The sequence below is a fragment of the Aplysia californica genome, unplaced genomic scaffold (genome assembly GCF_000002075.1).
Source record: "Aplysia californica isolate F4 #8 unplaced genomic scaffold, AplCal3.0 scaffold00098, whole genome shotgun sequence".
Lineage (NCBI taxonomy): Eukaryota > Metazoa > Mollusca > Gastropoda > Aplysiida > Aplysiidae > Aplysia > Aplysia californica.
Genome location: NW_004797368.1, coordinates 109,968 through 126,465, shown reverse-complemented (window position 1 = coordinate 126,465; position 16,498 = coordinate 109,968). Strand labels below are relative to the sequence as shown.

General features: G+C 41.4%; 1 protein-coding gene across 2 annotated transcripts in view; it reads left to right on the top strand.

The window, feature by feature from the left end:
• The window catches only part of LOC101846640 (serine-rich adhesin for platelets), a 50,213-nt gene that overhangs the window by 21,037 nt on the left and 12,678 nt on the right, over positions 1-16,498 (top strand). For both annotated transcript variants that reach the window (XM_035968930.1, XM_013080751.2), the window contains 4 exons: positions 1,182-1,656; positions 5,728-6,054; positions 12,781-12,927; positions 13,912-13,974. In XM_035968930.1, coding sequence (XP_035824823.1) covers positions 1,182-1,656; positions 5,728-6,054; positions 12,781-12,927; positions 13,912-13,974 — 1,012 coding nt within the window. The remainder of the gene's footprint in view (positions 1-1,181; positions 1,657-5,727; positions 6,055-12,780; positions 12,928-13,911; positions 13,975-16,498) is intronic.

Below are 16,498 nucleotides of genomic sequence, written 5' to 3'. Positions count from 1 at the left end.
TTTTGTGTTTGTTTGGGGGGGGGGGGTGGTTTTATTTGATGGTTGGTTGGTTGGTTGGCTGGTTGGTTGGTTTGTTGTTGACGCAATGTGTCACTTTCAGATGAGGGTAATTCTGTACTGAGTAGTTTGTGGTTAGTTTGTTTGTGTTATTGTTTAGTTTTTTCTATTGTCGTAATTTAGGTAAGTATTTGACATTTTCATTTAATCTTTAATCCTTTAAATAACAAGGAGGCAATTAGGTAAATGGGTTCATTGAATTGAATTAAAACTAAAGCCTTCCCTGCTTTCTGTTTATGTTAATCTCAATATGATAATAAATGTATAGTTTTGTAGGTTGAAGAGCAGGTTTAATGAAATTAAAACTGGTTCATGTTACTGGTGTTTGTTTTGTTTTTTTGGAGTGGTCAGTCATCTGTTTTGTCTAACAGGCCATTGAATTGTAGTAAAGCCTAACAAATATTGAAATGATACCCATGGTAACTATATTTGTCTATTTAGTGCATTGAGTCCCCAGCTCTGGTTGTCTGCACCGAAATATGGTGCCACTGGTGGTTGGAGGGCACTATGAGTAATTAATGGGCCACGCTTCTTTTCTTTCTGTTGTTTTTGTCTGTCTTACTCTTTCTGTACACTTATGTAGCAACCATTATTATGTTATGTGCTTTTATTATTGACTAAAACAAAACAAACCCAAACAAGCGATATTGTGCCTCAGCTCTGACTGTGTGACTCGTGGCTTTGTCTTGTGCGCGCCCCCCTCCTCCCCCCCCCTCCCCCAGGGCAGTGCCTCTGACTGAAGTGTCTTTAGGCCATTCCCAAAGAGGGGATATAACATGTTCTTATGCACAGTAGAATTGTAAATGGGCTGATTTATCAATGTCATGCTCATACTGTGCTGGAACAACATAGGGGGAACTGCTGCTTTTTCTTTCCTCATCCTTACTATCATCATTTTCCTCTACTTCTTTTGTATGTTTGTCACTCTCTTGTGAACTGCTATTTCCTGGGTGCCTTGATAGTCGAAGCAGACTTTGTACTGTTGAAGCTAGAGAGATGAGCAGAGTAAGCCTGATTTCCCGTTTGGACTTCTCTGTTGACATGCACCCCTTGGCGCTCACATAACCTTATGCAGTTGCGAACGCCATAAAACCTTACTAAAACTAAAACTTTTGTCTTTGCAGGCACAGACCGCGTTCTGCGTCCAATGATCTTGACCAAGCAGTTTGAGCCACGCGAGAGCAACGCAGTAGCCCAGGCCACACCACGGGAAAATCTGGCCCGAGAGTTAGAGAAGTACAGTCGACCAGAGATGGTGCAGGGCTCCTCCACTATTGAGGTCAAGTTCGAGCCCAAGTCAGGGGCAAGTAGTAGCAGGTCTACCTTGGCAGACGAGGTGGTGGTCACGGCCAAATCCATGGCTCAGATGAAACACGCCCCTGAGCGGCCGAACATCCTGTCTCGACGGCCACACATGCGGCACCGACCAGGTCTGCTGAACCGCTCCCGCTCAACAGGCAACAAGATTCTGGATGCAGCCAACTCCCTGCGCAGTTCAAGCCCGAGCTCCGTATCGTCTGCCTCCTCATCGCTTTCTTCTCCGTCATCTTCGGCCCCGCGCGCCCACTCCAAGCCCAGCTCCCTCTTGGCAGGCAATGGGTAGGTTACAGGTCATATGACCATCATGGTCTGCAGTTGTAGTCTCAAGGCAGCAGTCAGCTGCGTACATCAGTCAGCGGAGCTGCACGGACGCAGGGGACTTGCGAATGTAGCTATGCTTCTCTGATCTTGTGTGGTTGCGCTCTGTTGGCCTTGGTTGTTCCATGGGTTGGTTGTGCTGGTTCGTACTTGCGAGTGTGTGTATGTCAAAGCAAGGCTCAACACTTCACCTTTTGTGGTTCTCGGTTGTAGTCTAGCTCATTCTAGGTGTTGGTTACTTCAGGGTAGACCAAAAATTCCTTCAAATGTATGGAATTTTTTCATTTATGTCACAAAGATCATATCACCTATGATGAGAATAGTGCAAACAGTAAAGTAAAATAGCAGTAGACACTAAACTCCTTGTTAGCTTTGATTCTGGTGTTAAAAGATGCGTCGTCGTGGGCTTCATGTCTAAGACGATTTGTGCTCTGCGTAGGACTCTTTCCCTCCTTTTCCCCCCTCCTCTCTCTCTCTCACTCTCCCCTGTTCTCTTGTGTTAAATGTTGATTGAAATGGCCAGTGGGGTTTTTTTTTAATTTGTGTTCATTTATGTCACACAATTTTTTTGTGTGGAGGATTGCTTTTGGCTTTTGTGGGGGAAAAATTTAAGTGCTGAATTGTAGCTTCTGAGACGGAAAAAAATATTACTGGCTATTGAATCTTTTCAATAACATATGTCACCTTTTGTCTAGAAATCCTTCAGTAATTTTTCCATGGATCAGCTGAATCCTCTTTTTCTCTTATACTAACTAAATGACAAGCTCCACTTGTTCCTCTATCCTCGGTCAGCCCCTCTGCTCCTTCCCAGACTTAAGATTCTACTTTACACTCTGTGGCAGAAATCTATCGAAAAATGCATATGATCTTAGTGGGAATGGACATTTCAGCTTATCTCAACACATTTGTCTAAAGAATGTATACTTGTTAAAGTCCTCCCTACCACTATTTTGTGCTGGCCTCATCATGTGATCTATTTCATTGCATTGTGAAATCAGAAAGAGAACCTGTTCACAAGTTGGTTTATTGCCAGGTTCAGACATCTGCATTTTGCACTGGAGCTCAATCACTCGGATTTTGTACTCATTGCTGTTTTGAAATGGATTTATTGTAACTAAAACAAGTTATGTTAAATGTTATACAATTATTTTTTCATCAAAAGATTGTCATCGGACCCATGAAGGAAGGCTCACTTAAAATAAATTGTAGTATTTGTTGCATCAGTGGAGTCTAATGTAAATTATGCCTTGGATATGGGGGAGGGGGGAGCATTCAGTGGCATTACCTTTTTTTATACGTTGATTTTTAAATGTGTTGGGTTGTTAGCAAAATTTCATCATTTTTAGATATTTGCTGTTAGTGTCACTGATTTTTTAAGACTAGGACATGAGAACAGAAGTGCTTGTAGTAGCGATGGACTGTATGTACCACCTATCTAAGGAATGTGGCATGGGGCCGCTCTTTAGTTTGTGTTCAGTTTCTTGCAATAATGTTATGTTTATACCTCATTTGTTACAACAGTTGCTGTACATAAAGATATTTACATTGATCATCATTCCTGCTGGATAACGGGTGGTTGGAGGGTGTCTTATTTTTGTAAAAGTTGTTGATTGTCCTGTACAGACAGCCAGAGGCCAGTGTAGAGGAATTTAATACCCGTGGTGTGGACTGTGTCTCACCACCAACCTCTGAAAGCACCATGGAGAGAGCCTTTGGTGTTTCGCTTAAAGACGTGCCAGATGGGCCAGACAGCCCTCTGCTCTGAGGATTTCTGTGGGACCATTGTTTTGCTCCAGGGAGCAGGGCCTATCCCAGTGGGCGGTGTAACAGAGTTGTCTTATGTGACTGGCCTGTTCAAGTCCATTGTATCAGTATTTTATTCCATCTTTTGTCCTTTTACCAATGTTCTGTATATGATCTGAAATTGCCAGCAATGCTGTGTTTATATTAATTTGTACAATATTAGATTTATTTGCTTGACATTTTTTTTGTCTGTACCCTGTCCCTCAGTTGCCCAAGGTATTTGACTTGACCGTTGTCAGGCATTTACATCCACACAGATATATCAACATTGTACAGATTTTACTTGCTCTTTTCTCATAAAGAATGTACAGATCCTGAAACTGTCCCCAATACCACCAGCTGGTACTAGTCTTGTAAATTTGCAGCAGAGAGAAATCTATAAGTATACCTGTCAGCATTGCTCATGAACATGACTGTTCACTTTTTTTTAAAAACTTATACTACAAACGTTAGTGTCTGAAGTTAAATATTTTGTTTAAATTGCTAATGTCCTTTGAAAAGGCATATATTCATATCTCTCACTGATTATTGTATATATTGTCTGTTACTGCTTTGATGTCCATGTGAAAAGAAATGCTGGCGAATGCATATTACAAGTTAAACATGCCAATGTGCATATGGGTGGCTCTGTAGAGCTGACCAGAGAACAAGTGTATGTGACATTGTGCAAATATCTTGATGTATACCAGTGTGTGGAATTATGTCTTTGCAGGTATAAGGGTATGACGAGATATAAATTTTGATGTGTGAGTGTGATAAAATAGTCATAGGTCCTGACATGTCCCAGAGATTGAGGAGTGTTCTTGTATGCCAGTGTTCAGTGTGTGCCTTGATATATGCTGGTGAATCAGGTATGTGGTAAATATGTCTTTCCATGTTTGCCAGAATGTGAGGTGTGTGTGTCTTTATGTGTGAGTGTGTGATATAGGCTGTGCCTGATATGTCTCAGAAGGTGAGGTGTGTGGTACAATTTGTTATATTTTCCTGTGTGTGAGATGTGCCTTATATGTCAAGAGAGTTGTGGGGGATAAAGCATTGACTCTACTCTTAGACTGATGTTTTTTACAGTGGGTAAATGTCTGAACACGCTGTTTTCTACTCAAACCACCTGAAGATGGGCATAATGCTCTGTGCATTGCTTAATTGACACAGTTGATTTCTTTCACCCTCACTCCAGGCGAGTGTATATGCGATAATAGGGACCAGACTTGTTCCCTCGCAGATCTCTGTCCATGTTTGTGGGGAGAATGTTTAGTTCACAAAGCTTTACACATGTTTTATGACTGCCCATCTGTATACAGAGAATGTGTGGAGAGCATGTTTGGTTTACAAAGCTTTACACATGTTTAACTGACGATCTGTGTACAGAAAATGTGTGGAGAGGATGTTTGGTTCTCAAGGCTTTACACATGTTTAGCTGACGATCTGTGTACGGAGAATGTGTGGGGCGGATGTTTAGTTCACAAGGGTTTACACATGTTTTTCTCTCTTCCTGTACACACACAGAGAATGTGTGCTCGCCTTGGTTTGTTTTTTTGGTACTATGACGGACTGAATTGACTAGACAGTCTTTCTGGCTCCTCTACATTGTATTTTACTAAATAAGGCAGTCTTTGATTCATACATGAATGCATTTTGATGTTGTTGACATGAGAGAAAACTTTTTTACCATTAAACATATTGTCAACCGTGACTGATGGCTTGAGTCTTTTAACTCAGTCCAGGGCCTACCAAGGGTGGTCATGAGTTGTATGTGTAACTCGTACACACTTTCACACAGATTGAGGATACGGAGGGTGGTGGTAGGTTTTATATATTTCATATGCTCAAATGTATGCTGTGGACAGTCCAGGGGTATAAAGGGTTGTATGTGTAACATAAACATTTTCTTATATGTTAAGTTCTTTTGAGGTAATGTGGTGGGTGACTCGCCCTGGCTTCTGTCGTCAGGGGTCATGTAAAAAAAGAAATCTCTCCATGCATTAATTCTATCTTTCTGTCAGTTGTTTCCTTGGTTCTATCTTACGAACTCCCTGCTTTACCTAGTAGTTCTCTGTGAGTGATATAATGAGTAGTACAGTAGTTATTTAGTGAGGTGCAGTGCAGTTGGTAGTGTTAGAAGAAAAGGGAGGTGGTAAAGTTGCATGTGGTGCTCAGCTAACTGTTCCTTGTGCTCTCTCTTCCCTTGCTGCTCACACACACAACACACCTGTGGCATTGACCTCACAGTTCGGAGGAGGACAGCGACGAGGAGATCCGTGACAACATGAGCAGTGCCAGTGAGGAGCCCCCGAGCTTGCTCCCCAGTCGCTCCCCATCCCCCGAGTTTCCTGATGCCCCCTCACCTCTCCCCCTGGCTTCCTCTTCCGGCAAAGATCCATTCCTAGAGCTGATGAGCTCTCGCCTGTCAGCACGCCACAGGTCGGAGGTCACTTGCCCCACCCCAGGCTGCGACGGCTCAGGTCATGTGACAGGAAACTACTCGTCCCACCGCAGCCTGTCGGGCTGCCCTCTGGCTGACCGTGCCACTGTCCAGGCACATCAGGTGGAGCAGAAGTGAGTCCGTCTTTCTTCCACGCCTCGTTTCTGCTCCGGTTCTCTCTTGCTGTCATGTGTTTGGTGTTGGTCATTTTCGTTGTTGTCTGTGGCCTCACACGGATGTTTCTGGTTGTTGTGGGGTTTTTGGTGTTCTTTTCAGTTCTGGTGTCACCTTTTGGGTGTTTATTATTTCAGTCTTGGTGTAAGCTTTTTGGTGGTTATTATTGTATTTTTGTCATTCTTGTCAGCTTTTTGATGTTATTGTTTCAGTCTTGTCAGCTTTTTTGGTGTTTTAATTTCAGTCTTGTCAGCTTTTTTGATATCTATTATTTCAGTCTTGGTAAACGCTTATTGGTGTTTAAAGTTTATTATTTCAGTCTTTGTTGTCAGTTGTTTGTTGTTTTTTTGGTGCCTTATTTATTTCAGTCTTGGTATACGCTTTTTGGTGTTTATTTTTTCAGTTTTCTTGCCTGCTTTTTGGTGTTTATTTTTTCAGTTTTCTTGCCTGCTTTTTGGTGTTTAGTATCCCAGTTTTTGTGTGAGCTTTTGATGTTTATTATTTCATGTATCAGCTTTTGGGTGTTCATTGTTTCAGTCACTTTTTGTACTTTCATTTTTCAAGTTGTACAGTTAGCTTCTTGGTGGGTTTCATTCAGCTTTTTTATGTTTCTCATTTCAGTTTTGGTGGTCTGGGTTTTGGTTTTTTTCACTTTCAGTGTCAGCTTTTTGTTAATTATTCATTGTCTGGCTCACTGTATTTTTAACATACGTGTTTAGTCTCTGCTATAGGCCGCCCACAGTGAAACTTAAAAAGAATGAGTTCTTCTGCTCACAGAATTTTCAGGCAAGGTGTTCGTTTGGACATTTTTTTTAGCTTGTCTGCTCAATGACAATGACTATAAGGGTATTAAAAGGCTACATGTGGTTAACCCTTTGATACAGCAGTGATGATAGACAGTTGTAAAGATTTTTACCATATACTTCATACAAAAGCAGAAAACAGTGAAGCACGATTGCCTTTTATTTCAGATCTGGCAAATGAAGTTTGTAGGGGGTGACCACTGTGTATTTTGTGTAAAGTGTTTAATTCTTATTATATATATAGCTGTATATTAGGTTGTTTAGATTTATTTTGGTGAGCTATGGATTCTGTTGCCTTTGTGTTGTGGCTCTCAAGTCAATTTCCCATTTCTCCTTTTATTGCACTGGGCTTTCTTTTAATTTTACTTCACTGCACATCAAAATTTTCAGTTTTGGGAAAAGTGATTTTGGTGGGAGGGTGAACCAACTAGTGTGGATTTGTGAAGCTAGTCCAGGATGTGATATATTCGATATGGTACACCTGTCATGTCAGTTTAGCATCAAGGGCATCATTGTTATAGCTGCTGTTTACACATACAACTCATGCTGTTGGTGTCCTAGGCACTCTGACAGAATGTTATCGTGTTTCTGGAACAGTGGAGTTTGCTTTTCATACAACCAAACTGAAGTTGCAGAGCCGACCACAGTGCTGTGATGATTGTAAATGCTTGCTTGGAATGTTTGCATTAGTGGGAACCTGGACTGAGGTTCTAATGCAGTGAAAGATTTTTTGTGCTTTCAGTTGACCCTCAGTGAACTCCACTGTCCTCAGAACTAGTCTGTATGTCCATGTCTTATTGTTCAGAGTTCTCGTGGAATCCATCATGCCTGATGGAATAATCATGGAACACATCATATTCCTTTACCCTGATCAGCAAATGGATTTCTCAGGAGGAGCAAACAAGTCAAAAAAGTTTTCATTCCTATTCACTAGGTGTGTTTGAGGGATATAAAGTGTTTATTTCAGATAGATATTAGTACCATCTATTGGGAGATCTTGTAAAGGAAACACATTTTTTTAAAAAGAAATAGGGAAGTATTGACTGGTTTTCATCAGACACAATTGGAATTGACATGTCAACTGCAGGCAATAATCTGGAAGTCTCCGGTAGGCTGTACCTTCTATGTTCAGCAGATGTCTCTCATTGTCCTTCTAGGAAACAGGAAATGGAGTTGTCTATGACTCCCCACATGAGGCCACTGATGTGACTTGGATCTGCCCTTGACTCTGGACCCTTCCCTTGTCAGCAATGATCACAAAATTTCCATGTGTGGTCATTTGTATTGATGAGAAGCTTAATTATTTAGAGCTTTGATGCTTGGCTCTAATGTAGGAGTACAATGTACCTAGTTTGATTTCTGGCTTGCATGAAAAACTTAAGGGTTTTTTCCGTGGGTGTTTCACAAGCTCAATCCTTGGGTACGGAAGTCTGTAGATTAGGCTCTTCACTGTTGCAAGTTAAACACATGATTTCGATTCTGGCATGGGAAAGCTTATTCTCACAAGTATCTCTGCTCATTTCCGAGAAACTTGAATTTCAAAGTTTTGATGTTGAAGCATAAAAATTTTAACAACATTGACTCAAGAAGGTTCTTTGCTCCTATCAGAGAAATTGGATTGCGAAACAGTCTAGATCTGAAAAAGTTTGTAGCCTATTTGTCAACTGATTTTTGTGTAGATTTGTTTACCTTTTTCATTTCTGTTGATTGTAATGAACGTCTAGGGACCAAACCCTCACCTGACCTATCTGTCAATAGCACAGATAAATAGGTCCACACAAGCTGACAAGTGTCACCTTTCTGCTCAGATGCCATATCCCACTTAGTTTGTGAAGGCTGTGACTGTACCCTTCCTCCTGGATCGTGTCAAAGATGGTGGAAAATATTTTCAATCATTTGGTCTCAGGGTAGGTTGGTTCTGAGCCATAGTCTTCTCAGAAAAGGATAATTTCAGAGATCCCACATACAGATTATTTGTATAACATGCTCATTGACTGCTTAAAGAAAAGCAAGCTTAGCAGAATTCTAAAACATTCTCTTGTTTGTATAGAGCAACAAGATAAACTGCTGAACGTGAAGCCGTTAAACACACAATTCCTTTTAACTGTGAAAGGATTTCAGGTCACCAGTATTTCCCCCCTATTTATTCTATGCATTGTTACTTCCCATAACACGAAAGCTTCATAACAGTATTAACACGAAGAAATGCTCTGATCATGCTATCAGGGTTTCACTGTATGTACGAGTATATGGGGGAATACTGCCGCCAGGTCTTTTTGTCGGAAAAGTTTTGATGAGGTAGGTATAGGTGGGTTGTAAGTCTTTGGCAGACGGGTCCTGAGTTTCTCCCTTCACTAGTTGGTGTGCAAGGCAATAAGGAGTTCTAGCCTTGGTCTTTTGAAAAAGAACAGATCTTGGCGGTCTTTCAGGTTGTGTACAAAACAATAAGGGTGTCATTAAGGATGTCATCTCACTAGAACCTGGTGCATCAAGGCTGGAAGCGTTCTGAGAATGTCTCTGAGACTGCGACTTGGGTTTGTCAAGGCAAAATGCCGGAGCCGTCATCGCATCACCCGCTCCCCTCTCCCCCAAGCGTATATGATCATCACACAGAAAGTTATACAAGTAAGTGATGTAGTCACCCACTACAAGCAGCGTGTTTGGTTTTCGTTCCTGATTTTGTTCTTCAGTGTGGCTACCAAACGGTAAGTTGATGGGGGGGATACTGTTTGTATTGATGTTGGCTTTTCTGTGGTGCATCGTTTTTGCTGTGAGTAAGGCAGGCAGCTTCATTTACAAACAAGCCCAGAAGGTGTGAGGTGTGCTGGAGCCTTCAGGGAATGCTGTCCAGGGCAAGGCAGAGGTCGATGTTGCTGTTGATCCTTTTCTGCATGCTTGTTTACAACACACACTGCCAGGAATAATGACTGTTGCGGTGACTTTTTCTTTTCATTTTTTTTGTTCATATAGTTAGTAGCGTATAGTGACTTACTGTATGTGTTTATGTGGTTTAATTAACTGGTTTATTAACTGTGTGGCTCTTTTTGTCTATGCAGACGGTCAATTTAGCTTAAGATGGTCTCAACGTTGTCCTCATGCAGCTTCTTTTGTGGCTAATTCTATCCATGCTTGAAGCACAGATTCTGTCGCAGTGCTTGCATGTCAATGAGGTGGATCAAAGGTTTTTTAACTATATTATATCATACTCTATATTCATGTGGGAACTTTCTCCATCAGACTTGAGTGTTCCTTTGGAGACTTTTACATCAGACTTAAATGTGACATTCGGGTTTTTTTTTAATTGGTTCTCCACCATTGCATGCAAAAGTGTGAATGCGGGGTCTTATCGAGTGTCCCCATCTCTCTGCTGGGATGTTGTATTCCATTAAGTTTGGGTTGGCCCTGACAGGCAGTGTCATAGCAGTCTCCAAAATGGTCTAAATTGTGTCAATGGGGTGTAAAACAACCTCTGACAGATCTGTGTGTTCATGTACTCATAGAGACTTTCATTAGATTTTTGTTTTCATGCGCAAACATTTTTATGGATTATTATGTTGATGGGGGGGGGGATTCCACGTCACTTAGGTATTTTATGTTGTAGTATTCATCTGATATTTTGCTCATGTGGTAACATTTCAAATCTGTGGCCTTTTTCCGTCAGACTCTATGTTCATGTGATGTCTTTCCCATCGAACTCGTCTTTTTAACGTTTTGACATTTTGATCAGAAAACAATCTGATTACTTTAAAATACATTTTATTTTCAGTAAGATGGGACAAATTCTCTCCTGGGTCACAGAAGTTGTTTGTAGCAGACGTGAGTTAGCCTGTAGCAGATGCCATCACTGAGTCTCTAACACAAAAGTGATGGAGCTAACATTTACTGTCTTGTACAACTAACTAGCTTCTGTGTAGGCTTGTTTGGGTAGCACAGTCCCACTGCTCATTATTCTTACGTGGTGTTTTCTATTAACAGATTTTATGATGGCATGCACCTGAGCGTGAACATGTTACCCAAGTCCCATTTTCTAATAAAAATATTTTCTCAGACACTCATGAGGGTGTTTTACATAGGGCATAGCCTTTGAAATTTAAAGCTTTAGATACCTCAAGGATTGTTAAGATTTTTCAAATGTCTTCAAAATGGAAATATATATATATATTTCCATTTTTTGCCTCATATATATATTATATATACAGTCAAACGTGCCCTGATGGCCACCTCTATAAAACGGCCACCTGTACACACGACCACTTTCCATTTCCCCCCTTGCGTTTTTTCTATATAATTTAACTGTGTAAAACGGGCACCTGTCCTACGCGGCCGCGGCCACCATATATATTAACACACAACCCCTATCACACTGAGCAGTAACACCTGTCTTAGACGGCCACCTTAGTGACTCCATTACGTTTTGTCATAAATTGTGCGTTGACCCCTGGCGTTGTGGGCGAGCCATCATAATTCAGTCACCTGTCGTTGTTGTTAGGTAGTCCCTCCAACCGATCATGTTGCGTAGGCCCCTCCCACTGTTGACCAATAGCTACCAATTTTCAGCTGCTGGTGAGGTAAGCGTGTGATCCCTCAAAACCCATAAGCCCCGCCCAGAACTCATACACAAATCATAAGTGAGATGAGTGGTCACTGTTTACCCAGTCTGTAAAAAAGTAACAATGGACGTCAGCATGAACTTGTGACAGAAGTGTCGCTTGTTCTGTGGCGACCCATGTGTTTGTTTTAACATGGCACTCGGTCTTCCTCGTCTGATACATTTAGTTTTATTGTCACCCTTGTGCAAAATCAGCAACAAAATACAAACCACCACCACCAACAACAAAAACAGCAACAATGCGGCTACTTTCGATTGGGACCTCAGATGGGAATGGTTCATTTTCTTCATCTTGATCAGTCCTGCCTAAGACGGCCACCTGTCTTATACGGCCACTTTTCTCCTTGACAATGGGTGGCCGTCTTACACAGGTTTGACTGTATACTCTGATATTTCTAACCCAGAAACTAGCTCCATACCGCATTTCAAGCTACTTACTTATCAACCTTTGTCCCTGTAGAGTTGTCACATAGTTACTTAACGCTCTAATACTTCTGCATTTTAAAAATTGTTGTTATGTGATATCTTGTCTTTAAGTAGGGGTATTGCTTGCTGTTTTTAGTCTTGGTACATGGGTGACGGTTTGTGCTGGATATGCTTAGCTTGACTGTATTTGTACCATACAGTGCCACATCGAATAGGAATTAATTAGTTCAAATGGGGGTTGCAGTCTGGTGATGTGATGACAATTAAAGTTAGAGCTAATTGTATATAGTAATGTAGATCGCAGTCCATTGAAACGTATTAAACACACAAATTAAATGATGTATGAGCAAGGTTGTAGTCTATGGAGACATATTGAACAGGAATATGATGTGGTAAATGTATAGTAAGATAGATTGCTGCTTAATGGCATATGTAGACAAGAATCTTTGTAATATGCGAGGTGGACTGCATTCTTAATATAAATACTTAGAATAAGAATTGTCATGTTTAATAGATATATCTTTTGACATGCTTAAAAGTTTGTTGCCTATTTTTATTTCATATATAAATTGATGCTGTCTGAAAGCAAATGTGCAGTAGAAATTCGGGAGATGTTTTGACATTGAATAGGAATTAGTAAATATAAGTGTTCAGTATATCAACATTTATAGAATATAAGTTAATTAATGTTCATGGTTTTAATGTGTGTGCTGTTGGGGTCTTTTAAAAACCGTGTCAGAAATTTTTTAAAATCTATATGCAAACTTTACCAAAAATGTATGCCATGTACTGCTGTAAACTGCAACTTTGGCATGAACATTGACCAATACCCATCTGTCCCTCCCAAGGTGCCCGACTCCTGGCTGTGATGGCTCAGGTCATGTGACTGGGAACTATGCCTCACACCGTAGTCTCTCCGGCTGTCCTCAAGCTGCCAGAATGAAGAAGATCCTCATGAAGGAGGGGGAGAAGAAAGAGTCAGAGGATCCTCTACGGTGAGTATGTTCTGTAGATCATTCATTCTCTGCAGCTCTTGAGTGGAACATTTTCTCTCCCACCCCCTTCTTGTCGATTTGCCCCATGTTGCAGGCTCTTCCTTGCCCTGTCCACCACACTTGACCACCTTCAGCAGCTGGCTGAGAGTGAAGTGCAAAGGCCTTAATCAGTTACCAGTGGCACCTGACTGCAGGGACGGGAGCAGAGCAGTTCATCTTCCAGCCTCATGGCACTGGGGAGGTTTAGGACTGTGGTCACAGTGTAGGACTTCTCTGGGAGGAGGAATCTATCCTTGTCACTGAAGTAACACGTCTCCACAGCTGGCTTATTATAACTGTCTTCCTAGGTCGTCATTGCGAGTGGTTGGTGGGTGCTCGAATATGGTCTGCTCCTTTTTTTCCTTGTTTCTCTCGTCCTAGACTGTTGCTGGTAAAGTGATGTGAATTTGCTGGCTCCTCACTGTATGCCACAATTCAAACCTCAAACACAGTCCAGGTTTGGTCAGGATAGCTAAAGTTTGTCCTTGTCCCTGTTTGGACCTCAGATGTCAGTGATGTTGATATGTGTGTCTTAAGTTTATGTATCAAATATTTGTGATGTCACTGGGAATGTGGTTCCATTTTTATGTCAGTGATATTTACACTTGTCTCTGTTTGTAGGTTAGAAGTGGATGATATAATGTGTCAGAGGTCCGAAATGCTAGCATGTGTTGCAATTCTTGTATAAACCCCAACATTATATGTTGTCCAAAGTGCTTCTCGTATCAGAAGCAGTTATATTCAACATTACAGTACTAACATTTGTGTGAATGTGTGTAATCCGTTCTTGTCCACCAACATGCTCCTTACATCAGAATCCCTGAGAAAGGGACTGTACCAATATACCAATAGGTGTTTGTGTGAGCCCGTCCTATAACCTCTGACCCCCCCGACCTAGCTGATAACCTTGTGTGTCTTGCCGTTTTCCTCCTGCCTGCACCCCAGCTGTCCCATCGCTGGCTGTGACGGATCAGGTCACGTGACGGGGAAGTATCTCTCTCACAGAAGGTACCAACATCAAGATGTTGTCTCACTCACTGTCCCCCCTCCCCGTCCCCGCCCCCATCAGGACTCAGTGTGTTGGTGTATGTTTTTTGGCATGAGACGAAAGTCTCCGACGCCCTCCCCCTCCTCCATGTTCCCCTCAGTGCATGTGTCATGGACATCCACGACAGTCGATGGATTTGTTTTGTTTCACATTGAAATGTTTCAGCCTGTGTTGCTTCTTGACCTTGTTTGTGTGTTTGTTTGTGTTTTGTTTTTTTGATTTACCATAGATGTGAGCATCATCCCACCCTCTCTCCCCCCCCCCCCCCCCCCCATCACAGTCACAGTGTTGTCCCGGTCTTCATACACCACATCAAAGGTCTCAGCTAAGTCTTTCAATCGTGGGTGGTTGGCGGGTGCTCTGGTGTGGTTTTGCTCCTTCTTTCCTATCAAACATCTATCATCCTGATCTTTCCTCCTTCTTTTTTGTGTTTGTTACTCTCTAGTAACACCTCTAATGTTCGGCACTTATATGACCTTATTGTGTTGAAAGTGCCGTAAAACTCTTACTAAAACTAAACTTTTCCAATCAAGGCTTTCACTTGATTGTTTTCTATAGAGACAGAACATCTGTGATCGTATTGTATGTGTTCCTTGTTCTGTGGGTACACTCGTTTTCCCTACTGCTAAGATGGCATTCCTTCACAGTACTTATTGTATGTTAGAATAGTGTTGTGCATGAAATGATCAAGCCTTAATTTTTATTGTTAATGCTGTCATTGAATATGTTATCCCTTTTTATATGTGTGGCGAAGGTCTCAAAGAGCAACAGGAATTTTATTTGACAATGTGTAAAATATGTAAATTTTTAGTTCTCAAAGAGCAACAGGAATTTTATTTGACAGTGTGTAAAATATGTAAATTATTTGTTCTCAAAGAGCAACAGGAATTTTATTTGACAGTATGTAAAATATGTTTAAAAAATTCCCATCTGCTGCTACATACTGTGCTTTTCCTGTTGGTGGAGACATTGCTGATGTCCTCTTGATGTTGCCTCCGCTGTATCACATGATAGAACTAAACAGTGGGTGGTTTGGGGGTGCTCCTTTTTTCCTATCAAATAACTACTGTCCATACCTTTTCTCCTTTTCTTTTTGTATGTCACTCTCTAATTACACCTCTAACCTTCTACACTTTTTTTTATATAACCCAATGGTGTTGCAAGTGCAGCAAAACTGATACAAAAACTAAAAACTAAAGAATGAGCCTATCGTGTTTTGGGAACTGCACTCACAGCTTGATGTGCTGGCACCTTTTTTTATTTTACACAACCGGCAGTCTTTCCCACATTTGCTCTTCGGAAATTCCATGAAAAATCCAGCAGCAGTGACACTCATTAAGCAGATGTCAACTTCTGAGAAAAATTGTAAGCAATGACAGAGTGATTCTTTCAGTTTAAAAAAAATATAATTAACCACCTTCTAACATAACTGAATGAGGAATGGCTCCTTCACTGCCTGGAATTTTTTTCAGCAGGTCATCATCTCCTCGTTATGTGTGTTACTGCAGTTTCTTTTTTCATAAAATGGACCAAGTTGTGTTATTGAGCTATTGTTATTGAAAAATTCAGTGCTGATCACAGTTTTTCTGATGTTTTGGGTTGCATTAGTTTTTGTGTGTGTTTTTGTTATTGGTATTTGTAAACATGGACTTTGTTGTTATTGCTGTTGTTTTTTTTGTGGACAGCCGCAAATTCGCACCTCTTTGTTCTTTGTTGTTGTTTTGCTTTTGGTGTGATCATTTGGTAATTGCTTGGTGTGTTTACCACAAGTAGCTGTCAGTTATCTGAAGCTCACGTCACGGCTCTCACCAAGTGGGTCAACTCATTTTTTGACTTCTACAGCACTGATGTTGGTTCTGTGGAAACCCGATATAACAGGGATGGTGGGAGTAGAGAAAATGTCCTGTTATATCCGATCCCTGTTAAATCAGAAATGCATGGAAAGTAAGTATTCGTGTACTAATCCAGCTGTACTTATTCATGGGTAGTTTCCTTAGCCACAAGTACCCACAAACAGGGGTTTTGGCACCAACTTTCTCCATTGCCTCACATCAGAAGAGCTTGGTCCACAGCATCTGCATCGGGTAGTCTCATCTTCTTTCGATCAGGAGCAAACTTTCCATTGGAGTATGCTGCCACTATCTTCTCTCTATCCTTGGTAATGGTGTGAATCGACCCTTGTGGAATGTCGAACTGACGACAAATCTCTGCCAGTGGAGCTTGCTTTTTGTCAACAGCCTGGATTATTTCGTACTTTTTGTCAATTGAAAGGCATTTTCTTGTGCGCTTGACATCGTTGGTGACACATTACGCGTGTGTGTTGCTAGGTTTCGGGCTAGTTCGAGGTCTGCTTGCAGCACACCGCAGCCCTCTCTCGCTTCATATGCTGCGTGTGCTTGCAGTGGCATGGCTTGCTTGCGTGGGCTTGCTCTATCACTGCGTTACACTCTCTCTCTCTCTCTCTCTCTCTCTTACTTTTTACGC